At 46.4% G+C, this 25,545-nt stretch overlaps 2 protein-coding genes across 4 annotated transcripts in view; one reads left to right on the plus strand and one right to left on the minus strand.

The window, feature by feature from the left end:
* LOC125950636 (myosin-10) overlaps window positions 1–6,633 on the minus strand; it is an 81,355-nt gene extending 74,722 nt beyond the window's left edge. For both annotated transcript variants that reach the window (XR_007468735.1, XM_049678804.1), the window contains exons 1-3: window positions 5,980–6,633; window positions 755–1,730; window positions 354–660 (exon numbers count right to left, since the gene is read on the minus strand). Coding sequence is in view for 1 of the 2 variants with exons in the window: in XM_049678804.1 (XP_049534761.1) it covers window positions 354–660; window positions 755–1,323 (876 nt within the window). In the remaining variant the exon portion in view is untranslated. The remainder of the gene's footprint in view (window positions 1–353; window positions 661–754; window positions 1,731–5,979) is intronic.
* A 2,232-nt stretch (window positions 6,634–8,865) lies between these two features.
* Window positions 8,866–23,802, plus strand: LOC125950930 (uncharacterized). 2 transcript variants are annotated; one of them, XM_049679325.1, is made up of 13 exons: window positions 8,866–8,978; window positions 9,275–9,408; window positions 10,037–11,747; window positions 13,614–15,526; window positions 16,206–16,628; window positions 16,719–16,879; window positions 18,522–18,839; window positions 18,938–19,205; window positions 19,282–19,386; window positions 19,469–20,030; window positions 20,107–20,182; window positions 20,368–20,492; window positions 20,869–23,802. In XM_049679325.1, exons 4-13 carry the CDS (start codon window positions 13,731–13,733, stop codon window positions 21,427–21,429), a joined length of 4,395 nt encoding a protein of 1,464 aa, XP_049535282.1. In that variant the 5' UTR covers window positions 8,866–8,978; window positions 9,275–9,408; window positions 10,037–11,747; window positions 13,614–13,730; the 3' UTR covers window positions 21,430–23,802. The 2 variants fall into 2 exon arrangements, with proteins under 2 accessions (XP_049535282.1, XP_049535283.1); XM_049679326.1 differs by having other exon boundaries at window positions 8,877–8,978; window positions 9,190–9,408.
* The last annotated feature ends 1,743 nt before the right edge of the window (window positions 23,803–25,545 follow it).

The raw sequence follows: 25,545 nt of genomic DNA on the forward strand, positions 1-25,545 counted from the left end.
ATCTAAACGGTAAAAACGAAACAGTGTGTCCCGGATAACGCAGCGTGTCTTGGCTAACTACCTTTTTCGCTCACTCCTTATGATTTGGTCCGTGAAAATTTTTAACAAAGTTTTGTAATTTATCAAATTTAAGAATACACTGGCAACTGATAACCGCTCGTGATACATTGATAGAACAAAATCAAAGCACCATAAACACATAGTTGATAGTGCATAACATCTACCCCAGTTACATCAAAACTGTCTATAATATTTTCCAAAACTCATTGAACCCATTATCAGAGAAACTACTACATCATCCACCCCAGGATCACCAATCGTTCACCAAGCTTGTCCCTTTCTGGCGCCCTTACCTGGTATTTTTCCTCTAGGAACTTATTCGTTTCCCGCAGGGCGGAGTTTTCCTGGTTCAGCTTCAGAACCTCCAGTCCTTGTTGATGCTGCTGGTGGTGCTGACGAGAGTCGGCACTGCAACCGGGCAACCACTCCTGCTGCTCTGCTGCACTCCGGTGGGCACGCTTGGCCGGGACAGACGCTCCCGCCGCCCGCTGCTCCGATTGACACTGCTGCGTGGCCACGTTGCGTTTGTGATGCTGCAGCGCTTCCTGCAGCTTCTTGCATTCGGCCTTTGTCTTTCGCAGATCGGACTCATTCTGGGCCCTGTGAGGATGAATAAACAAACCAACAGTTAACAACACCCTAAACATGTCGCACAGGATGAACCCCCCCCTCCCCCCCTCATCTCTCGCCTTACCTTAGCGATCGGACAGCGTTTCGTTCCGCGGCTAAACTGCTGCGCAGTTCGCTCAGCTCCAACCGCATCTGTTCGTTTTGGGCCAGCAGCTTCTGGACGGTGTGTGCATTCTGGGTCTCGACAATCTGCTGTTTCCGTGCCCGGTTTGCCGGCACCGCAGGTTTCGGTGGTATCGGTGGTTTACTGCGAACGATCGGCACCTTTTCACCATGGAGCAGCCCTCCTGGTTGTGAGTCTGACGAACGATTTGTCGTCCCCTGCTCCATATTACTCTTGATATCCAGCTTAAGCCGTTTGCCGTTGGCTTTCGCCAGATTGCCTAAGGCTGCCGATGATGGTGCTGGTTCGGTGGTAGTGGCCGGTTCCTGTTCCGGATCCTTCACCACCGAGGCGTACGATCGCTGCTCTGGTTGATCCGTTGGTGCGGCGGAACTTACGGCACTATCCGATACCGATGGTAGCTTTTTACGCTTCAAGCTGACCTCCTTCACACCCTCACCTTGGGTGGTTCCACCTTGCTCCACCCCACCAGATGCACTGTTGGTTCTGCATGGTTCTACATTCGCCATCTTGTTGCTGTGCGCTGGCAAACACCTTCGCTCCTCTCTTCACTTTGCTTGCTGCTGCTGATACTCGCGGTGTAAGCAAAACATTTAAATCTTAATTTTAACGGGCACCACCTTCACCTGTGCGTGCGTGTGTGCCTTTCAATCTCACGTTCCCTGCTGCCTGGTTCACTCGGCAATCCTACTGATAGCGCCGCGTGTGGCAGAATGTCGACGAACACTAATTGACAATGCCTCAATCCCCCAGGATCTCTGTGTCCTTCACGGCTAGCGGTTCACGCGATACCGAGACTGGGAGCGTCACGTAGCTTTCGCGGATCGATACAAACGATGACACCCCTCGCGTTCGTCGTTCGCACTGGGGTGTGCCGGGTATCAGGCCGTACCGCGTTGGTAAACAAATGTGGAAACTGAAAGCAAAAGAACAAAAGTAACGAAATGAGTACATCATCATCGTCGTCATCATCATCATCATTAGGGCAAAACAATATCGTGACGAGAGTCACGCGGGTCAAAGGGCAACGCCGTATCGAGTAGCATAGACACTGAGCAAACATGACTTGCCGGTGTTGGCGAATGAACTCTATCCCCACGCGGTGTTTCATAAAATGTCTATACCCAGCCTACATTTGGACATCGTTGGCCACCTGAATTGGTACCGGTTAAAACCGGAGCGTCCAGTCTATGAAAAACATCAATTAACCTAATTTCAAATTATCTTTTCATACCGAAGGATATGAACTGGAAAAGCGGAAGGACCGGCAAGACATCACGAGGAAAGTTTTGACTATAAGGCTAATTTTATTGAAAACAAATCAAGTTGATACAGTTTCCGATGAGTTTTTAGCAAAATTATCGATGATGCGTTCTACTATCTACTGTAGAAGAATGTCGTTGCTTGTCCTGTCCTTCCCCGACAACAGCTGACACATTCAATGTTTGGGATTTGTAATTTGGATTTTCCAACCAGCAATGTGTCCCAAGTCAAGTCGCTCCGGAATAAAATTTGAACATGATGTCATGTGAACACGAGCGTCACACTGACTAGAGGGATTTGTGGAAAACTAGACCGCGGTCACAGGATGCGGTCGGTAGTGCTACTGGCGGTGGTCGTTGTGGCTAGACTGGTTGGATATATTTCGGTGGATTGGTATGATGTCAATTATTAATCATCAACCTTATGATGTTCGGAGAGAATTCTTTTATTTCCCCACAAGAACTGACAAGAATCGCAAAGCGAACCCCTCAAAGCATCTACTTCAAACTATAACCGAAATGTGATATGTTTATGCTCACATAAACTATCTCTCCCCTTCCACTAATCAAGTGTAAAGCGCACGATGGATGCGGGTGTGAAATGATAAATCGCTGTTTAGATGATTGTGTTTTCGGTGTTTCCACTGCCTCACCGAAAACCATAGCAGCGGCAATCGATTGAACCATCCGATCCCACTTACGGTTGAAGTGTTTTCGTACTAATCCCCCACGTCGCTTCCGCAAGCGCGAAGCACACACGCACGCATCACAGCATCACAACATAAGCAGCCAAACTTCCGGTCTCGATCAGTGTGCACGAGAAACCATGATCGTTGGTGGCGGTGGCGGCGGCGTGGCGGCAATAGATAAAGACGACGGTTGAACGTCTGGTTTGAGTTGGCCAGAGTATTCTACTGCTGCTGCTGCTGCTGCTGCTGCTGACACTGAGCTCAAAACCAAACCGTCGAACCCATACCGCCAACCTCGTGCGTCGATATTTATAGCCGGACTGTAGAGAAATCAGAGAACGCAGAGCAAACCAATTTTTCTGCAGCAACAACAGCTGCTACTACTGCGTTGCGGTGCGTATTTTCACCTAGTGTTGACGATGACACGCGTGAAGGTTTCGTCTGGTAAACTCAAACTCCTTCAGCTCGGGGTCCATTGAGAAGAATTGCGAAACGTCGTACCCAAGCACGTGGTGTGTAAAAGAGAACAATTCGGTGCCAAGCACCAGGGACCGGCCACAACGTATAATGCATTCGGTTTTTCCCTAGTAAATCATTGATTTTGGGGGGGTAGATTCGAAGCCGCGCACCATGGCCATGGTGGGATGCTCTAAAATTTCGTCAGCTGTTTCGTTAAAAATAAACAGCGGCACCAGAGCTGCAAAGAGATAGCCGGCACAGATAAGGCTTCGTCGTCGTATGGCGGCTGATTGGGATCATTAGGAAAAACAATATTTTCTTTCTGATAAGCACATGGCGCTGATAAAAGATATAACGTGTGATAATGCCCCGCATACCAAGGCATTGACTGGCTGCACTCATTTATGGCTTCAGCATGGTAATCCCACTCCGGAAACACAGTTGGGACATTCACGCAGGTATACAAGCAATTAACATGCATAAAACGTACTGCAACTGCTCTGATAACGCAGCGCGATTCGATGATAAAAAAAAGCGCAAAACAGAGTGCTTTCCCCAATGTGGCTAATGTTTGGTACAAACGATTCGCAACCCGTGATCGCACATTACCCCACCCAGAACGGTCGCGATGGGTGGCCATTCTGGTTGTTTTATTATTCATGTTCGCTTCCTTCCATCGCCCTGTGCGAATCCATTTCGCGTGTACGTCAGCACCATTTTCCGCGCTACGTTCTGATATTTTTGGATCATTGCTAATATCTTGGATGATCGTCGGCTCAGAAACCGGGCCGCACCATTACTCGTTCACGAGAAAACCGTGCTGGTAGTAAACCCAGAGCACAAAATGCAATCTGCTGTACTACGGTGGTAGGTAATCATTTTTTACTCATAAATCTGACCAACACGATGTTGCGAAATGGCGCTTCAATGTGCAACTTCTCAGCATAGCCATGCTGGCGGCGAAAATGCGATTCACACCTGCGGCAAGTGCCTGGAAATTAGTAAATCTGTCTGTAACCGTTCCCACGCATGTGAGGCCGGGTATGATCATGCTTATGTTTACCGTAGGTTTATCATAATAAAATCTGCCATAAAATGGCTATTTCTGGAGACAACGATGGAACAAAACCCTGGACGGACATAATAACAATCGAGAACAGAGCGCTAGGTACGCTCGGGGACACTTCTCATGGTGCACACATCTCGCCTGACGCGGTCGACCACCGATGCTACGGTGCATTATTGCGGAATTAAAATTAATTGGACGATCACCATGACTGATGGTGATCCGGTGGTGCTACACGGTTTTGACGATAAGCAGTAGTGCGGTGTCGCGGTGGAGAGTGTTCCGATTGCCCAAGACAGCAACGAACCGGCAATCCATCTTCGACGCACACGGAAGTGCATCGGAAGGTTTCGAAACCCAAACATACGGATTTCCCACTTGGTGGATCCATCCATCAATCTTACGCCTCGATTTAGAATTGTTGTTCCCTTTCCTCGCCGCTCCAAAGTTGGCGCCAAGTACGTCTGCTGGCTGGATTTGGGAGGTTTTATCTCCAAATTTAGAATCAACCGAGCGCCAATTGATGGCGTCTCCTCGCCAGGCATCAGCAACAAGTGCTAGTAGCACAATTTCCCGCCGAGAATAAATCGAATTCGTGTTCTGGCATCATCACGCGGCGTACCGTGCCGTACCATGCCATGCCTGACGTAATCGACACTGTTCTACATTCGGCTGTACGACGCTGTGCCTCTGGCCATCTCATGGCCACGCCGCGACTGGTTGGGACGCCGCTGATTGCTCGCATCTTCACTGTCAATCGCCCGTTCCTCAGCGGCAATTTGCCATAACTGCTGGCACTCCCCCGCCGACACTTTGGGGTCACTTGGGTTGGAGGGGAATACTTTATTTCATCGTACAAATTACAAACAAAACAACGAACCTAACTGACTGTGGGGTCTGTATGGTGTTTTGTTGGAGCAGAGCGCTGCGAACGAACTCGCATCACGTTTGGTCCGTTCGGTTACTCATATGGCACGGACGGGTTGTGGTGTTTCCACATGCCCTGCTTTGCAATAGCAGGGGCGTGAAAAAATGTGGGAGTAAATCTCTAGCATCATCCGCGAGTCACTTGTCAGCGTCAATGGATGGTTTCGGAAGGCGCCCCAAAAATGGGAAGCTCTAGCCAGTAGCACGAGTTCGGACGGCTCCAGACGCTCCTCGAATCGATTGGATTCTAACCGAATCTGACCCTAATCACGATGGGGGTGATGATTATTACAGATCATTGGTCTACCACTCGTGCGATCTTATACGGCTCAACAAGTTTAATATAACTTATGATTATCACCAAACCCTCTTGGGAATGGTTTGTTGTTTTCAAAAACTATGTATTATTGCATTGTTTTCAATAGGTCAAACATCATCAGTCGGCCAGAGGTAATGAGTTTATCGTCAATTTGAGCTACTGTACTACGCACAACCGTTGGCAATTGGCCAAAAGGTTAGGACTGGCGTTGATTTGCGACTGCTAGTACTGCTGCGTGCGTCCACTACTACTCTGTCGCTCTCTGTCGTCCAACGATGAGCGTGACAGTGAAAATGGGGAAACATAAATACCAATCCACACCTCTCATGCCATCCCCCCCATCCTAGGCGTACTGTCCCCACGTTAGCACCACAGCTTATACCGCACGACCCATGGTTGCCGTGCGTAGAGTGTTTTTTTTAATTATTTTTACACTAACATACCTCTCACAACAGAGCCTGTTGATTCCTGGCAGTCGCGTCTTCTTTTCCTCTAATCCGAATTATCAATTCGCCACAGTGAACAGGCTACAGCAGTATTCGCACCCAATACGCGCGTAGAGTAGAGTTGCTCACACCTTTTTCGTATGGTTTCGACGAGGAATCACACTTTTTATTTAGATTTTTGTTGCACTGCTCTGAAGAACACGGGCACCGTGCTTTTTTAGGGGAGATTTTAGGATTCACGCAATTTCTTCCTCACTTCAAAACTCCACTTCACTGAGAAAGGCACTCCTGTTGTCACTCCGCAATCACTCGCTGGATCGATTAAGCGATTACACTCCAGGGAAAGGTACAAAAATGTGGTTGATGATATCCTCTGCTACTAGACTTTTGCTGCTCTTCGCTCTCCACTACGTTTCGTTTCGTTTTGCAACTTTGCACAATTTTCGTTTCAGACCGTCTAAGGCAGAGCGTGTACTCCTTTCGCGTTTCGTTAAATACTTTTTTCGGTTTCCTTTTTTTAAGCTTCTTTCCTTTTAGGTTTTCGAGGTTTCTGGTTCGAAAATGGTTGTCGTTCTGTGCTTAGAACTATACTTAAGTGTTAAAATTAAAATTAAATGTTGCCTAACGATCGGACGACGACTGACTGAGCGGACCCGAAACGAAGAAGGTCCACCCGAGTGCCGGGTTGAATCGGTCGAGAGACGAGATGCGCGAATGACACTTGCGCAGCATCCACCACGAACGGCCGCCCCCAATGCTGCCCCCCGGTGGTGGGTGGTACTCGCGAGCTGCACATGTACGTATGCGTTACTACACACAACGGTGACCGTGTGTGTCACCGTGTGGCGGTGACTCGCCAAAAATCGTTCGCGTTCGTTAATGGCAAGGCAAGAGAAATTCCGTACACGCAGGACCTTGTCCGGTAAAACGTACATGGAGCAAGCAGAATGTGTGTGTGAGATGATGGGGATTTACTATTTTAGAAGCCAATAGTATGCTCCATTCATGCAGTGGATTGTTTGCTGGTAGTTTGCTTTCGTTCGAAACTAATGTGTGTCACGTGGAGGGAGTTGAATTAAGATTGAGTTTTGCAATACGATGCATTGTACTGTCTGCTTAAATATTGTGCAACTGCACTCGACGCGGCTTCCGGGGAATTAAAATGAAATTTCAAAAACGACAATCACTATCCGAACAGATGTCACCCTGTCACGGTTTCAATCAATGCCTCGTTCGATGGCCTTGGTCACCTCGATCACGAAACACAACAATACCGCACGCAAATAATGGCAAACATTACCGACGCTTCAGTCCGCACAGATTTATGATGCAAGCCATTTCTTCAGCTCAACCTTCGCATCGGACAGGATAATCGTGAAGCAAGGTTCCGATCCCGCTGGGATACCAAATCCCTTACCTCGCTTGGAGGATGTCTGACTGTCCGTGACAAAGTTCATACCAGCAGATCGCTAGGTCAGGGTTCACACTGTCATGTATTTATCGCGTCAAACACGAACCGGAACGACACGTTAACAGAAACATGGTCCAATTATCACGAGACCCTCATGAATACTCACTTATACCACACCTTGATTGGTCTTTCGATCACTCTGTAAGATGATAATGATAACATCGAATGTGCTTTGGGTTTACGCGCACTACAAATGGTCCATTGAATCGCGCACTTGACGGCACTGCAAGAGAAATGCAACTGAATTGCATGGATGCAGCACACCACGCACATCTTCACTTTTCCGCAACGCATAATGTGGTGCTTCGCTCGATCTTCACATTTTCACGGTTGAAGGCCAATGGTGGAGTTTATTTCGGGAGAGCTCTTATAGCCACGGTTGGAAGAGTATAAATAAAACCACGCTCATATATGGCTCTATCTAGCAATCGATTGTGCTGATACTTGGTGCATCTTGTGATGTGCAAAGAAGCGGCGAAACCGGAAACATCATTGACACCATTATCAACAGCATCCGAAACCCTTGTAGTTGCGTGTAGGTGCGTGGTTCAGGCAATGAATGGTTCGGTCGATCACTGCGTTGGCATGGTTTCTTCTGCCTGAATTCCCTGTATTGGAAAGTCGAGCAAATCATTAGAAATGTAAGTAAGTAAAGTAAAATTAGTTAGATGCTGTGAAAAACATCTTGGCGTTATAGAAGACGCGGGAGACGGTCACGGGAAAGTGGAAAGGCAGGTGTGCTCGGCTCAACCAGGAGACGCGCAGGATTCTGCCGTATACGAAATCGATAATACGTAGCTGCCTTGTGTGGAAGGATATGCGTTAACCACGCAATCATTCGAGGTCCAAAGGGTGCCGGCGCCGGAAATATAGGCGCTAATTTTTTTATGCGGCGGCGGTTTATTGGAGATTTTTAAACTTATACAAAAAGTTTTTGGGCAGATAAAGTTTGGCCACTCTATTTAACACTATGGTTAACTCTAGCGTGCTGGGAAAAATGAAAAGTTTTCCACATTTTTTTGTTTGTCCAGAAACGACGGGTTCGAATTTGAAAAATGGTTCAAATCTTGTTTATAAGGTCTCGAAGTTGAAAGCGGATCGAAAGTATCGCGGAAAATTCGCGGTATCGAGTTTTCCTTCCGGATAAAAAACGCCGGTTTTTCGGAAGAGGATTTTTTAACATGTAAAATACAAAAAAAGAGTCGGAAAACCGGAAATTGCAAGAAATTCGACGTAAAAACACAAGCACAATCCAGATTGAACTCAGTTTGAACGCCGCTTGCTTTTTGCGTACAGTGATGGTTGATAAAGTATGGGCATTTTGTCCCTAAATAATCCAAAAATTTATAAAAATTCGAAGCGCAAATCAACTCTGGAATTGTTGTCAAACCCCCAAAATTGTGGTCCCAAGAAATCCTTGGGAAATCCTTTCGGATGGATCCTGGCCGCCGTTCTTCACAAAGATCACTAAGCAGGAAAACTGTTCCGTGAAAGTTGCGTGGAGTTATCCCTGATCGGCCTTTCGGTAAGTCGAGGAACCTTCTCAAATCCCCACGGTAAGCGAGTTTCATGTTTGTTGATTGGAGTCCGCGAAACTGCCAGGAAATAAATCGGCTAATCAGCGGGAAATCGCACCCGTTGGATCGGATTCTTTTTAGTTGCAGCGAATGCAACAGCAATTACTTGTTTGGTAAAGCAACGAATCCGAAATCTTTTATTTTCCTCGATCATTCCAGGTTCATGGTTGTCATGCTGCACTTGATCGGCATGTTGCACTTGAGCCAGGTACGAAATGAAAGAACCTTATTTTCTTTATTTCAGAAATCTGCCGGATGGAAATGCAGAATCATTCAACATTGGGCACGGTAGCTGCGATGGGTTTGATTGTAAAGCAATCGTCGGCTCGTGGTGAGCGAAGGAGTAAAGAGATGTACCGTGTTCCATGATCACGTAAGGTAAGTGGGTCAAAGTAAGTAAAGTCAACTAAATAGCGTGTCGATGCTTATCGATCAGCTTATGACCTTTTGTAGATAAGAGAGCATAAGATTTTGAAGAACAATCATAAAAAGCCTTTTTCGATTCGCGGCAATGTTTTGGTACTTTGCATGATGCAGATTACCAAGGCCGGAACAAGATGCATTAGTAAGGCATGCATGTCAGGTTTTGCGTTGCCAGAAAACTTCATACTCAGGTTATTTGGAGTAATTAGTAGTCCAATAGAAATCATACAGATAGCGTTTGCCTTTGGTTCCGTTTGACCTGCACAGGCAAACGGTACCCAAGACCTGCTTCATCTTAATTTTTGCAAATCGCGTCTACGAAAAAGCGATCATCGGCTGGTCATAAGGAAGATCAGGAAAGGCATTTTTACAGTAAATTGGGTTCGAAAGCCCATTTTAGGGTGGAAAATCCACAAAAAATCCATTTTACAGTTACGTGTTTGTAAACAACATTTTGAACTCTTGACAAGGCTCCGCGCTTCGAGATCCACAAGCCACCGCGCTTGAAGCAGAAGAATAGTTTGTAAAAATTTAACGCTTATCAATTTAACCGTAATGTAATATACTTTTTTTTATTTTACAGACAAATTTGATGAATTTAACGCAAATTTTGGAGCGGAAACCGCGGCAAAAAGAGCGGTTCGGTTAGCTACAGGAATCTGCAAGAAAACTCGCCTTTCGCTCGTTTCGTCGATTATCCCGCATCGATGTGTGCGTGAGATGAAGCAAATCGATGAAATCGAGAACGTACCAGCAAGCCCAGCGGTACTTCCTAGAAACGAAACGAGTTTTCGTCGTCAAACTGAATCCGCGTTTTGCGTTTTGATGCTGCTGTTTCGATTCTCGAAGAACGATTTTTGCAGTTTGGTGATTTGCGTGTTCGCAAAATAATCCGCGGTAAAGTGTAGTTTTCTCCCCGTTGATCACCGCCAGCGCGAATCGATGGGATGTGACATCTGGAAGTGGAGGAAAGTGCCCAACTCGGAAATTCAAAGCAGAAGCGCAGAGCAAAAGTGAAGCCATCTTTTTTCCGTTTTCATCTCTGCTGCGACAGCGATACTAGAGCGAGAGGGAGCGATCGAATGGTGGTCGAAGCGTGCGTGGAAAGCACGAGGAAGAAGAAGAAGGCTGCCGTGAATGTGTGTGTGTGTGTATGTCCGTAGGAAAAGGATTTTCGGCGGAAGCATGAAGTGAGAAGCGCGGTTCGCGCGGCCCTCGAGTAAATTGCCGTCGGAGAAGTTCCAAGGGGAAATTATTGCGGGCAGAGAAAAGGGGGAATGCTGCGGGTTTAGGTGAAGAAGAGTGGTGAGACACGCGCGCTCTGCTGTGTACGTCGGAGTAGTGAGAAGAGGGCCGTTTTTTGAGCAGGCGGCAGTGAGAAAAGAAGAAAAAAAAGCTGCAATCGATTGCCGCGGTGGTGTTTGTGAATGCGAGAGTGCGTGTGATGTGGCCTCCATCTTTGTGTGCCGCCATCAATAAGGTGAGTGGTGTGTTCTAGAGGCAGCCAGCTACACGGGACCTGCTCCAGCGCCAACCGCGAAAGTGCATTTTACGGTGAAAAAGGAATAAGAAGAGGCCGCTGGCCGAAGCTGACGCACCAGAAAAATATTCCCGACGCCCTCGAAGGATTACGGGGCGTTTCGCGCGCTTCTCTTCGATCCGTTTGCTGCCCGCATTCTCTGCGATCTGGCCAGAGGCAGGCCCTACCCGGTGGTGCTCCGTTGGTCGCGTCATACGATAAAAGTGCATCGCGTATGCTTCGTGCGTCGTTTCGATTTCCGCTGGAACAGCCGGAGTTTTGTGCTCTGTACGCGCTTCGTGTGTGTGTGAGAGAGTGCGTTTGCAATTCCAAAGCTATGCTAGCATCCGTTCTGAAGAACCGAGGCTTTGAAACACCAACGTCTGGCAGGCGCCTCCCGCTGGCGTTCTAAGCTCGTGCGTGGTGAGCGCGCGGTTTTGAAACCAGAAGTGAGAAGAAGACGGCGGGCGCTTGTGAGCTCTCGTGATAAAGGTTGGTCCCGTCGCCGAGTGCACCAATACAACCAGAGAACGTATTTCGCTCGCGTTGTTTCATAATCAAGAACGAGCGGCGGTGCGCCTCCTGAATTTGCCCCACCGTGTTTGGTCTGACGCGTTAATCGTTAAGCGATTGTCCGGCACGAACCCGGAAAGCAAAAATCACTGCTTCTAAGCCCCTTGGTCCGAAGGGCCCAAGAGTAATTACTCGAGCCACCAGCGAGCGGGATAACCCCCGAAACGTGTAGAGTGTGCGTGGTCGTCATCCTCGGAGACATGTGAGTATGACATAAATAGCTGTTTCCCGTAATGCCTCGTCCCCGGCAGCTTCGATTGCCAACGCAAGTGCGTGAATAGATTACCGGAAAACCGCTTGGAAAGGTGAAAATCCGGCTCGGAATATAGAAAATCCCGCGCATCAAAGTTTGTTTGGGGCGGCAGCATCAAAAGCAGCGTTCGTTTTACGGGCGAAGAGAGGGGGGTAGCGTAGCTTTTCTTGCTAGTGTGTGTGCGCTCACCCAAGCACCCCTAGCGAGGGGTTTCGACGTTGGCCGAAACCATCGTCGCATCATTAAATTATGCGTTCGTCCGATAGCATATCGATACTCTGGCAGTGTTTTGGAAAGCCTAAAACCACCCACCCCTCTGCCGCAATTATCGGTTTGTTTGTTTTTATTTTTAATCGAATAGACACGCGATTAAAGTGCCGCGTTGCGTGGAATAGTCCCGTACGGTTTTTGCGTTTCGTGGCCGAAACTGCGTCATTGCACGCACTACACGCACCACAGCCAACGAACCCAATTACAGAACCTTCCGGTGGATGGCAAAAATCATGCATTTAAAGTCTTTATTCTAAAAGTAGGCGTTCTACGGGTAATTTGAAATATCTGCCCATTGAATTTACATTTTCAATCGCTCTTTTTATCTGTTTTTCTCTCTCATAATATCCAGCATCCCTCTGTTTGTTCTGATAAGATTGGGCTGATATCTAGAAAGCAGATGGAGGATATTTTCAATATTCATTACGACACGGTATTTAATTATACATTGACCGACAGTCGGCAATTATTTCTTGTGTTTTAAGATGCTCAACATTTTTACTTTCAACTAAGTGATTGAGTTCTAAAATAATGCTAATCGAGATCGAGGCCTCACCGATCGTTACCACGGTAACGCGACACGAGGACTATCTTAGTAAGGGTCTGATGTTCGTATTCTATCCTCCCGATGTCACACAACCAAGCCCCCCAACACGTGTTTATTCATGTCGCTGCATGTTTCAAATCGATCTTGAATGTTGAATAACCCAGAATAAATCTAACCGTCTCTCGTCCCGGGTTCGGATTCTGTGCCGCGTATGTAAGCTGTATGTGTCGCGGCATTCTTGGTGGGTGATGAAATCTTTGCTTAAGTTGAATGTGCTCTGGCGCTATGCTCTGTTCAAGGTTCTTCAATGTGACTAGGGCGGACTAATAGTTCTAGCGGATATGCAACGATGCCCCGTATCCTTTGTAATGGTTTGTAAGCAGCATTGTTTTTTCAATTAACTCCTTTTCTGCTCATCGCTGCGTACCTGGCGGCTGGTGATCTCTACCGCACACATAGCATCGTGCTGCTGGCCACGGCGGAATTGTCTGTGTTGGTGCGTCTCATAGAAAATCATGCGACGAGCGTTTACCGCGTTGAATCGTATGCTGGCTGGGAACATGGACCGTCCAAGTGTGCGTGTGCGGAGAAGCATGAAATGCCGGCAACTTCACGATCGTTACCTTTTGCCTCGACTGCTTTTTTCCTTTTTTTTTGGTTTGGGCGTGTGTATGTGCTCTGGGCCGGGTGTTTTCGCGAACATCGCCGCCTTCTCCTGGCCACCTTTCGCTCTTCTCCCGGTCGAGTAGGAGATGATTGCGCAGGATGTGAAATGTTACCTTAACGCACACCTTCCCCTTTGTAGTTAAAAACGAATCTTTTATTGTTGTTTATTGTTTGTTTTGTCTTGAACCCTCGAAACAATAGATATTTACCTAGGTGTACAAGTTCAACTACTGCACTGCTTGCGTTGGTTCAGATGCTCAATTTAATACCATATCATGATGCTTTTTGAATTCTTATGCTAACGAAAGTTCGTTTTGTTCTTTTACTTACAGTGCATGGTCTGGAAACGATATGACAGTGTAGTTGAATGCGGGATATACACCACCCCTCAACACCTCTCTGGTCTATCCACGACTGCATTCGATCCCTCTATCGTGGTGCACCGGTGAATGGGCCTTGCGGTTGCAACGTCGGTGACAACGAACGCTCTGCGATCCGATGCAGTGGAAGCAATGGCTCCCGCTCTAACAGAGCCACTAAGCCAGAGCAAACTGTCTTCTTCGGCAGCATCAGGTGCCTCCCCACGTACGAGTAGCAGCACGACGACAACCACCAGCCTTGGCACTACGCTTGCCTCAACAGATGCCGTGACCTCTTACGTTGATTCTGACGCAGTCCCTGTGCAACCGAATCAACAAGCGCCACCAACGTCCTCCGACAGCGCTCCGGCAGAAGCACTCGTAGCGGAAGTGACTACCGGAAACAGCAGTACCTTCGTTCCGCAAGCAGGATTAACGGCAGAAACGGTGGCTCCCCTTCCGGTGGCATCCGGTGCCGAAGAGGTCACGATCGGCGGCACCACAGTCGATGACATACAAAACAACAACAGTAATGGTGGCCCAGGGGGGGTGAAGAGACATGCTGAAAAAGATCGTGATCTGATCGAGTTGGCTCTAGAACAAATTCATCAGGAAGCTTCCATCGGTGGAAGCACTGCTGGCAGTATCCCGGAGATGGGTGTCCATCCAGCACCTGCCGGCACCGCCCTAGATGGTTTGGAAAAGGCCACCATCTCCACCACCCCGACGTCTATGAGCATGCCAATAAACATTCTACAACCTGCCGCAGTGGGTGGCTCCAGTGAACAAATTCCGATAGACATGGCAAACACACCCATCGTGCTGTCGACTACCACTGGGGAAATGTTCCAGGCGCACTCAAACACTCCACAGCAACTCCAACAAGCGCCACCACCACCGCCACCGCCATCACAACAAGAATTGTTGCATGTACCGACGCAGGATTCATCGCAATCGTCGATCGGGGCTGGTAGCGAGTTGGGTCTCCAGAAGGACTACCTGAAGGAAAGCGCGGAAATGGACCAGATGATTCACGAGCTGTCGACGGCGGACATCGATCTGCTACAAGTACTGAAAAGTTTCGATGGCAGTGGGCTGCTGCTGTTCAGTGATGTAGATGTAGCTAACCTTTGCGATGGTCCAGACGGTAGCAGCGGCCTCGCAGCTGCTTCTCCGAACAAGGATCGCGAGCGTCTTGAGTTGCACGCTGAAATCATCAAGCGTCAATTGCAAATGCAACGCAAGTACGATTTTCTCATGCGTCGGCTGAACAAATTAGCTGCTCGTTATATGGGCCAGCACGTGAGTGAAGAGACCGCTGGATTGTTCGAATACGTACAGCGTTACTGGAAAAAGCGAGAGAAAGAGCATGCGAAGCAGCAGTTACAGTTCAATCATCCCAATGCGACGACGACGGCGGCAGCAACGACATCGATGGCACCGGCAACCGGTGGTCAACAATGGCCCGATATCATCCCCTACCAAGCCCCTGCAGCAGGGGACCAGCAGCCGGAAAAGCTGAAACCGATCTCGGCGAACGCGCTCAAGACGTTCACCAAGCGCTTGGAAGGAATTTCCAACACGATCTGCTCGACGCAAAGTAAACGCATCCGGTACAGCCGCTATTTTACCGGCGTGAACAACATTGGAGAGACAGCGGCTGAGCAATCATCTGCTGCCGGTGGATACGGCAACATTTCCAACACAATTCCATTGTTCGAAAAGGGAGCAATCGCAGAGCTGGAGCAGACCGCTGGTCTGTTGCACGCCGAGCTGCGTCAAGTGCAGACGAACATTGACTCAGACGCAACACTTAGCAGCTCTGGTGGCGAATCGGCAGATGAGTCCGTGCCGTATACCAACACTTCACAATTACCACTCGCAATGTAAGTAATACTACACTAAATGCATTTCACGATCCTTTTGCCTTTTATAAATTAAGAGTTTGTTTTGTTTATACACCTGGTGGCAATATGATACACCTTGGTGGTTTGGAATTCCCCTTTGATGATAAGCATTTTTCTTATTCTTCAGTGGGTTTAGTCTTCTTTTATTTTAAACTTTAAGAACATCAAGAACTATTAGAACGAGCGTTTAATCTATTGTCGGAAATTGTTTGATAAATCGAGACCAATATGTTACCAGCATAGTGTCGGTACTGTGTTTTTTGCAGGACGAAAATATGTTTCTCTCGCTCTCTTACGGTGTACACGGAACGCCCAGCTATCCCGGGAATCTCCACATGAACAGTGTGTAGGAGCTCCTGTATACCGTGCCCTTGAATATTCAATTGCTTTCACTCTCACGCCTGGCGCCTCTGCCAGCAGCTAGAGCTTTATTAAAGCTTTGATACGCTTTCCCTGATGGAGGTTGTAGGTTTAACGAACATCAATGCTTGTAGATTTACAATGAAGATGTTATGCTTTGTGCCATGATTTGCTCAAACGCAGTTTACGTTCTTCAATCCGTATAATGTATCGTGATATTTAGCCGCTTAATTTATTGATTGTTCAGATGTAACATCCGGCTCATAATTTATTTGTAATTCATCTCTTTCAAATACAGCTCAAAGCGAGCTTTATGGAAGTGGTCTAAAGATCGTGCCGCGGTGGCAAGTCGTTGGACGTGGCTACTTTCTCGCGTAGCCGATCTCGAGTATCGCATTCGGCAGCACAACGAGCTGCTGATGAAGATCCGCATCAATAAGGGCCCTATAACACTGGAAGATCCTCTTCAAGAGGCCAGCAGTGCCGGTGGTAGCGACAGCAACACCATCAACTCGCCGCACTCTGTTAATGGGTATCGCGGGCAGCTTCCAGGCAGTAGCAAACCGCTAACGACAGACAGCGCTGCTAGCATTACCGACGAGGAGGAAGACATGATGAGCTGTTCCCGGTCACGACCCTACAACCGCGAGAAGTTCCGCAAACGAAAGCTCCTGCAGACACCAAATCTGCACATCATTTCGAAGCGAGCAGCAAGACCGAGGTAAGGAACCAATACCTAGCCCTATTCTTATTTTTTCCCGTGACCCTTTTGAACAGCAGACACTTAAATGATCCTTTTGTATCGTTGCAGTAACATCAAGTGTGGCTGCCAGTGGCCACTACAACCGTGTGCGCTGTGTACGGGGAGACCGGATCCGACAGCACCACGAGATCCACCTGCTACGATGCCATTCGCCGAACGAGTCGCGTTGTTGGATTCTTCCTATCATCCTGTGCTCAGTTTCCCGGAAGGTAAGTGTAGTATAATACCTCGTTTGATATCGTTGAGCCGTATGGAGAGAGTGTTTCGTCGCTCCTCCTTTGTACAATTCTTTTTTTGGCTGAGATAGTATAGCATTAATGTTTGACAAATAACTTTAGATTAATCTTAAGAATGAAATGGAAGATCTGGTCTCTCTGGTTTGATTTGCGATAAAATAACGAAGTATTTTTCACCCATCTTACACTAAATTGGCATGACGATAAGATAGTAATGATCGGCAAACTACTACCCCTTACACGTCAACGTTCGGTGTCTCTCATCCGATGCCATGTCATTAATAGCGCAGAATTAACACAACTCTAACTGTGCTGAGCAACACAAACGAGATAACAATTTTGCCATTGTGGATGTGAAAGCGTGGACAATTGCATTAACTCTGTTGCAAAGCGTAATGCTTACATACATAGACAAGCGGTAGATTGCAACGAGTCATCTGAGATCATGGGTCTGTTTAATCGTATTATTGGTTACGACGATACGACGCTTATGGACAAGTGCGATATGCCTATGTCTCCCAAAACTATGTGTAAGCGTGATTGATGCTGCATAACTAAAGCACCAAAAGCCTGACATCGTCTTCAAACCATCGTTAGCAGCCACATTATACGGTGGCCGTTTCTCGATAGAAGCTCTCCGTGAGTTGCTAGTGGAAAGCATGTCACTTTTCGCACACGCATTAGCGAGCAAACATGTGTCGCGTATTTCATCATCACCCAAGTCTGTCTGTTCCACAGTCCCAACCACAGTTTCAATCATACGCCAGTCTTCCTGCCTGCCTGCCTGTCTGTTGGTGGGGTTCTGTGCATTGCTGCTCACTCTGCTCACTTAAAAAAAGATACGATCCAACGTAGCATGCAAAGCCACGGCCCACTACCCGTCTGGGAGAGCGTACGGTTGTGTGTGAGAGAGCGGGTTGTGTTTCACTAACACGTTGTGTCCGTTCGCCGCTGCTACCGCTGTCGCTGCTGTACGCACTCTCCTCCTGAGCAAGCAGCAGAGCGGATACACGAGCGACGAGTGCTTCTATGAGCTATTTTTCCCGCGCAAAACACGCCATGAGGGCGATCCACAACACTCCCTCCCCTGCTCCACTCTTTGTTTTGTTTGCCGTGTCCTCCTGTCTTTACTGCTGCAGTTTCGAGTCTCTGGTGCCACGTTCCGGAATTGAAAATGCACGTTCTCTACGCACATGCGCAGAACTGCTGCTGTGTGAGGGCTCCACATTCTGGCTTTAGAAATCTGTCCCTACTCACTACACTTCCAGCAGTAGGGTATTCACTGGCTTCTGCTACTACCCCTTGCGAGTATGGGCCACCGTTGTTCCAAACAAAGAGAGCTAACATTACCTTACCATACCTCAATAACATACCGAGCTCCGCTTGAATAAGCTGGCACACCCTCCCTCCTTCCTGTTTGCTCCGGTTTTGTGTGAATATGACGCAGATGGCGACTGGCCTGGAGGAGTCGCACCACTACCAGAGAATGTGGATAGTACTGTTTAAAAATGAAAAATGTGCAAAACATACTAAAAAAAAATTGTATTCGTAAACTTCGCAATAAAAATAATTCTTGAATTCCATTTGATACTGAAGTTGCATTTTCTATTTCCAGATACTTCTCACTCTATACACCTAGAAGCGATCATGCGGCTGCCCGATGTGCAGAATCGAATGATACGGACTACGCATACCAGCAGCAGTACTGGCATGGGCTCGACCAAGCACGGTACCAGCTCATCGTACAAACATCTTTCCACCAGCTCCTCGCGTGCTGGTGGCACCAACGCTTCATTCTTCTCGTCCGGTGACGAAGGCGATCACTCTGCTCATGGAAAGCGGTACATTAGCTCAGATAGTAAGCGGAAGCTTGAAAGCAGCAGCAGCAACAAATACAAATCCAACGATCGTTCCTTCACTGACGGTGGAAATAGTAAGTCTTTGTTGCACCTTCTGGTGTTCAGATAGTATCACTAGTGAGACTACTAGTAACTGTTAACACATCGTTTTATTCTCCTATTATTGCAATAGAATCGAAGAAATCGAAATCACGGCGTGATGTGGTGCAAACCAATCGAAAATCTGGTTACGGCACTCACGCAATGGCCGATGGTAGTGGGTATAAGCTGAGTGGAGCCGGTGGTTCAAATGGTCACTATCAGAAGAATAACCATCAAAGCAAATCGCGGAAATCTTCTCATTCTTACGATCACCATGGCGATGGGCTGCAGGATGGTAATGGTAACGTCAGCCGTAGCAAGAACTCTTCGCCGACACCAAATAATCAGCGTAACGAAAGGTATGGGAACAATGTGACAGCAGTGAGGATGTCGAGAAGATTGGTGATTTAACGCTATTTTTTGTGCTTTTTATAGGAGGCATCGTATTTCTTACGATATCGACAATATTGTTATTCCGTACAGTATGGCGGCCTCCAACCGAATATCGTTACCTCAGTACAAGGACATAGCGATACCAAAGTATGTTAACAACACCACTAGCCCTTATCCTTGACGGAAGGCAGACTATCGTTTACTATAAATCATGCTCCTACTTTTCTAGATGGCGTATCGTGGACGACGAGGAAGATGATGGTGCACCAGAGCAGACGGACAGATCACAGCTGAACACACCGACAAAAGCCAGCAATCAGGGTGCATTATCGCCTTCCTCCTCAACGACGACCGCAACAGCAAGCGAAGGCTGCAGCATCGTATTAAAATCGGAATCTATTGAGGCCGACGTAGTGAGTGGGAATGAAAAGTCGGATACGAAACCATCGACGCAACCACCTAACGGCACGAAAGCGAACTCCTCGTCCACCTCCTCTAAGCTTGTTGGCGACAGTTCGGCATTGGATAGCGGCAGCAGTAATGTCGAAAGTCAGCAGCAACAGCTGATCGTGATACCGGCGCAAGACGAAGAGGACATCTCAGAGGAAGCGATCCACCTGAAGCACGAACGGGCACTGCAAGAGGAACGTAAAAAGTTCCAAACGTACATGAAGTTCCCGTGGAGTAGACCGCGAGCGAATCGACGAACGGAGAGTAGAGCTGGATCGAGTGGAGCCAACACGCCTGATCCACCTTCTCCAGCACCAGCCACTACCATGGTCGATCACGACGTGAGTAGCTAGTTTTTAAAGTTTCGACACGCCTACCCTTATGCTAAAATTATTTATCTTTTGTCTTTGGTTCTAGTCTCCCCCGACGTGCCCATCCACTCCTCTCACTCCACAGGATGGACAAATGTTGTCGGAAACGAATGTGATCAATGGTAAGAAGTTCCTTTTATTATCAAAATCTAAACGATCAAAAGGTACGCTATCGTAGACCGCTCGAAAGCATATCTAGACAGATGTATGTCTCTGCAAAGATCGATATGCCAGTTACATGAAAATCTCAAGCCAGATTTCCACTAATTTTTGGTTATTCTCAATCTTTCCTTACACATAAACATAGCTATTAACAAAAGTCTTCACAAAAAAGAACGTCGTCGAACAGTATCATCGAAGCGAGACGAGCACCAGCAGCAGCAGCATGCCCAGCATACAACTGGTAGCAATACTCCGCCAGACACGCGTGAGGTAAGGCATTTTAGCCATGTCGAGCTGGATACGAACTTTACTCCTGAGTGCTGTCTGTAGAAGATTGGAAAATCCATCGTTCGATGTTTCTTAAATTGTTGGTTTACATGAAACCAGCGCATTTAAAACTACTTTGCAGATACTGAATAAAGCATTTCATTCAGTATTAACTTCATATTATCTAGATTATCATTTATCCAAGATACTGACGTCTTTTGTTCAAAATCGGAAAACGCACAATATTTTGCTTGAATATCTGTTACATTGTTAGTCTAAAATTTCCAACATACCATTTCACGTAGATGTGTTTGCGAAAAGGCTGTTCCATAAACATGGGTTTATTAATAGTTACTTTATTGTTACCACCAATCGACAGATTGTAAACCCGTACGAGTCGCTGCAGTTCCCATTGGCGGACGAGGTGTACGAACAGATGTTGCGCACCATGCCGAGCGATCACGTCACTTTGGTTGACGATTATTGTCTGATTGAGAAATTACCCCGATCGCGTCATCCTAACAACAATGTACTGCTCGTGCTCACATCGAGTATGGATTTGGCTCCGGCCAGCCTTGGCCTCAGTGCCAAGAATCCTCTCAGCAGTAATGTCTCCTGCTCCTCGACTACGATGTCGGTTAACGAAACGGATCTCGAGGAGTTCGATGATGAAGATCTAATGCTGGCCAAGCGTACCGAGAATCAGCGCATCATGGAGCGGCTACTGAACAGCCGGGACGCGTCACAGCGATATGAAATCGTGCCACCGACAGCAAAACCGATGCTAGACGAGGACGAGCAGCTAGATGACGAGGAAACGGATACTGGAGAATCGCTGTTCGTGGAAGAGGACGATCCAAACGATCCGGAATGGTACGATCGACCGCCGGGCCGTGTCGGTGGGAGCGGGGGTGGGGCAACTGCAAGCGGTAGATCATAGATATCACTTTCTGTGCGCACAGAAGCAAACATACGTTTAACCACTGTATAGTTTTGTTTTAGATTATTTTATATGTACTATATACTACTATCCCATTGAACGCGCGGAACAGTAGAAATACGTCGTTGGGATGTTTTGGCAATTAAGGAGAGGTTCAATCTTAAACTTGGAATCATAACCAGAACTTTTATTTTTTCTTTGCAACAAACGAAAGTAAATTTCTTTTATGAAAGTCCCCTTTTCCACTTTCCGTTGAGTGGGCCTTTCAGCACGTTTCACTGCACGTTTTCACTGCAGCTGAAAAACAAACCTCTCCCAGTGGGTGGGAGTGTACCGCACCGCAGGGGCACTGGAACGGGACAAATAATAATAATGAACGTTGTAGCCATAATTCGAATCAAAGCTTTATCTCATCCCATACATGCACATTTCACATTTCCGAGTGTGCGTACATTGTATGTGAAGTACTTTCGAAAATAACATGCCAGTTTTGTTAAGAACTGTTGCGGTATGTTGCCATCGGTCAACTGTTAATCAACCCCAATTACATTGTGTACAGTTTAAATCGCAAGATTCTCACCTATACTAACGGCGAAAGGCGAATCGTTACTGGCTCAATCGACCCTGGAAATCGTTACATTTGCTTTTCTCATTTACCGGGCAGTTCTGCGAGTACGATTACATAGCGCATTAGATTAACGTTTTAGTTGCCCTATGCAAACGAGACTTTCATCTCTCATCTATCATCTATTTTGAGGCGTTGTGGTAAGACGGTTGCGGAACGGATATAATCAACAAAGGGAGTCTGTGTGAGATAGAGAAAAAGAGAGTCCACCAGACTTTACTATAGAAATTTCAAAATGGATCTTTATTATTTCCTTCTTTTTGTTTGTTTAAACCATAAATGGTGTACCAGTGGCGGCTGCTATTTGTTGTTAGTCGTACTAGCCTTCTAAGAAACATCTGACCTTGGCTGGCAGTTTTTAGTTTTGGAAACAATGGCTTATCGTCGTGTTAGTTACAAATGAAAAAGGATGATGCTTTCAGAAGAAGGCGAAACAGTACGCGTTACATGCAACATTACTTATGGATTGCATTTATTCTTACTTGACTTTTCCTGCTTTCGATTTCAACAGAAAATACTAATTAATCATCACATCATATTCCCAATCAATTGAAGGACAACAGATGCTCAATTTAATCAGCATCATTTTAACCTGGCTGACGGAATCATATAAATGCAGATGACACAAGCTTTATGCATGAGAGAACATGTTCCAATGATCTCCTGGAAAATGCTCCCTCAAAAGAGAGCCTATAGAATGTGGATGTAACGAGTAAAAAGTATTTTTTTTATGTTTTAAACTACAATCAAATTCTATAGATCACTTCCGATCCCTTGTTTGTTCCATTAAACGCCATTTCACGGTAATTTATTCGTTAGCCACTTTTTTGTCGTCAATATACGAAATTGTATTCGCGTGCTGTTATGAACATTGGCAATATTTCTCGGTTTGTGTTACACAACTTTCCAGTAAAACAAAATTGTTATGCTATAGTGTGGTGACCGTATGCAAAATCTATGAAAAAGTGTAAAAAAAAAATTAAGAGGGTGAATCGAAATGAAGTCGTTGATTAAATCTTTTCGACTGCAAAGATATAACAAGAGAATGGATAAAATAGGAACAGAGTTGAAGCATGGTACAATTAAGTTTCATTTTAACGCGGTTTTTGTTTTGCTAGCCTACAAATGTGCATAAATATTTGTTCGAATAGTTGCACTAGCTTAGCAGCTGCATTTTGGTCGAGTGATTTGCTTCTAAAGTTAGCGACTGACAGCAGCCATTAAGCATATGCCATCCGGTGTGGCATGTAATAGCATAAGCGACTCAACCGACACAAAAGGAAAACAAAAAGTCAGACATGCGTCTAGCGTTTATATGTACAGTATATAGGGCTATGTTACAAATTATTTGTAATTGAAGCAGCCGTAGCAGCAAATAGCAGGAAGTGCAAATACACCGCTCTACTCACGCTTAACAAACTGCAAGCATAACTCACAGTAAGTAACATGAAATGGCGGAGTATCGTCGTTTTGCCACGCGCGCGTGTGTGTGTGTATATTTAGCATCTAGTTGGCGCTAGCAGAGAACGGAGGAAGAACAAACCTGTGCGCTGTGGTGGCATGGAGATAACGTAGGCTATCAGATGTATCAATGATAAGAGTATATAGTTTCGTATCGTACATAAATAATAAATAGAGAGCAACAAAATGGAAAATTAAAGAGTGGGCTGGTGAAAATTACATTTGCATGTTTTTTTTTTGGGAATGAAAGAACGTGTTGTATCTTTTTCTTTTATTCACAGCAAGGGGATATACCACTTTACCTACCGAGGACCTTTTCCGACATCTGGCTGTTGAATCTACATTGCAATGTCATTTGTTAATCTCTACTTGGGTTTGATTACTATAGGAGTTGGATTGTTGTGTCATTTTCGTGCCCAAAATAGGGTACAGAGCTGAGCTGCAATTCTCTCCTCTCAACACGATTAACATTCACTCACTCGTCCTTTTACACAGGCCTGGTCTACAATTCTTTGAAATATCCGCTACTACTACTCTGCAATTCTCAATACCCAACAAGGCGTGGAAACCAAAGTTCCATTTCTGATGATTTAAAATCCGCTTAAAGAGAGCTGGTACTATAAAGGACTACTACGAGTTTAACTTCAGCTATCTCGTATTCTCCCGATCCAAAATGCGTCTGGAATTTTCCTAGAATTGCTAAGATATTAGCCATCTCTGTTTTAAATTATTCAGCGCTTCTGCCGCATAATGGAACTATGAAGACACACTGATTTTTATCTTCATTTCACTCCGGAACATAATTTAAAATAGTTTCATCGATATTAGTGTATTGTATATTCTCGCACATCGCGACCTAATCGTGATAAACTCTACCATATGCTACGATGTGCGTTGACCTCAATCTCCACGGCATATCTAAATTCCCGTCTAAATTAGGCTGTTTGCCGTTTGTGAAAGAAGGCACCTGACCGCAACCGTACCATTGGCTGGAGCAAAATCGGTCAACATCTGATGCAATTCCCTGACGAAAACGAGGCGTAAAATAAGCATCACAAATTAGTCTCATCCTGCCATTCCGCGCCTGCCTCCTGCCTGCCATGGTGCCCGAGAGGGGTCGAGACTGATCGAATATGACTTATGGTGCCGTACGGTTTTTATTAAAATATGATTCAATTCAACACCCGGACAATCCGGAACCGTTCCGCTTGAAGCGAGAAGCTACGGGACTGAAATCGGGGGCATGTTCCTTGCCTTTCCACCGCCGTACGTACCACACGTTGATACATGCCGGATATTAAAGGATCACTGTCAGGTGTGGAAATGTCGACTGTTTCGCAGCGAAGCGGAACCCCTAACGCGGGATTAACTTTCGACTGACTTTTGACCGGAGTAGCCATGGTTAGCAGGAAATTTGTTTGTTTGTGCTGCTGCTGCTGCTGATGCTCGCAATTTATCCTGTTGGCACGGATTGAGGAGTATCGCGCCCACTTTCGACGCTGACCCTTTGCGTAGCCCTTGGCAGTGATATCGAAACTAGCACCACACTCCCCTTGCAAGTGATTTGTGTAAGGGTGAGCAACAAAAATTAATAAAGTGTCGTTCCGATGACAAATCTGTGTCTAATTGCTGTGGTAAAAACAAGCCGTATTGGGGTGGCGTCCATATCGTACCGTGTGTGAAAAGAGCATAGCATAACCCAAGCAATCACTAACGAGCCGGTAAAGCGCTTTTGTGTTGCACCTCCAAGGAGTATGTCCTTTTCTCGGTCGCTCGAAGGCTAAGCCGCATGATGAGGGTGCTAAATAGGGTGTGCCTTTTGCCGCCCCTTGTTTCTTTTCTCTTTATTGGATAAGCCCTTGCGTTTAAAGTATTTCGACACTTGTTTAAAAGTGGAAACAAATCGATCCCTTCATAGAGCGAGGAAACCTTTAGCTGCATACCGTTGAGCTTGTTGAATCAAGCGATTAACCTGCTACTCGTTCAGTACGTTTCGATTGAAATGTGTTTTGAGGTTTGCATTATCATAA

This window comes from Anopheles darlingi, chromosome 2 (assembly GCF_943734745.1).
Source record: "Anopheles darlingi chromosome 2, idAnoDarlMG_H_01, whole genome shotgun sequence".
NCBI classification, from domain to species: Eukaryota; Metazoa; Arthropoda; class Insecta; order Diptera; family Culicidae; genus Anopheles; species Anopheles darlingi.

Bases quoted from the DNA above. Each gene is read 5' to 3' on its own strand.
- LOC125950930 (XM_049679325.1), top strand. From the start codon at position 13,731: ATGGGCCTTGCGGTTGCAACGTCGGTGACAACGAACGCTCTGCGATCC. The intron at 19,387-19,468 runs GTATGTTAACAA...CTACTTTTCTAG, and splicing joins AAGGACATAGCGATACCAAA to ATGGCGTATCGTGGACGACG. The intron at 20,493-20,868 runs GTAAGGCATTTT...ACCAATCGACAG, and splicing joins CTCCGCCAGACACGCGTGAG to ATTGTAAACCCGTACGAGTC.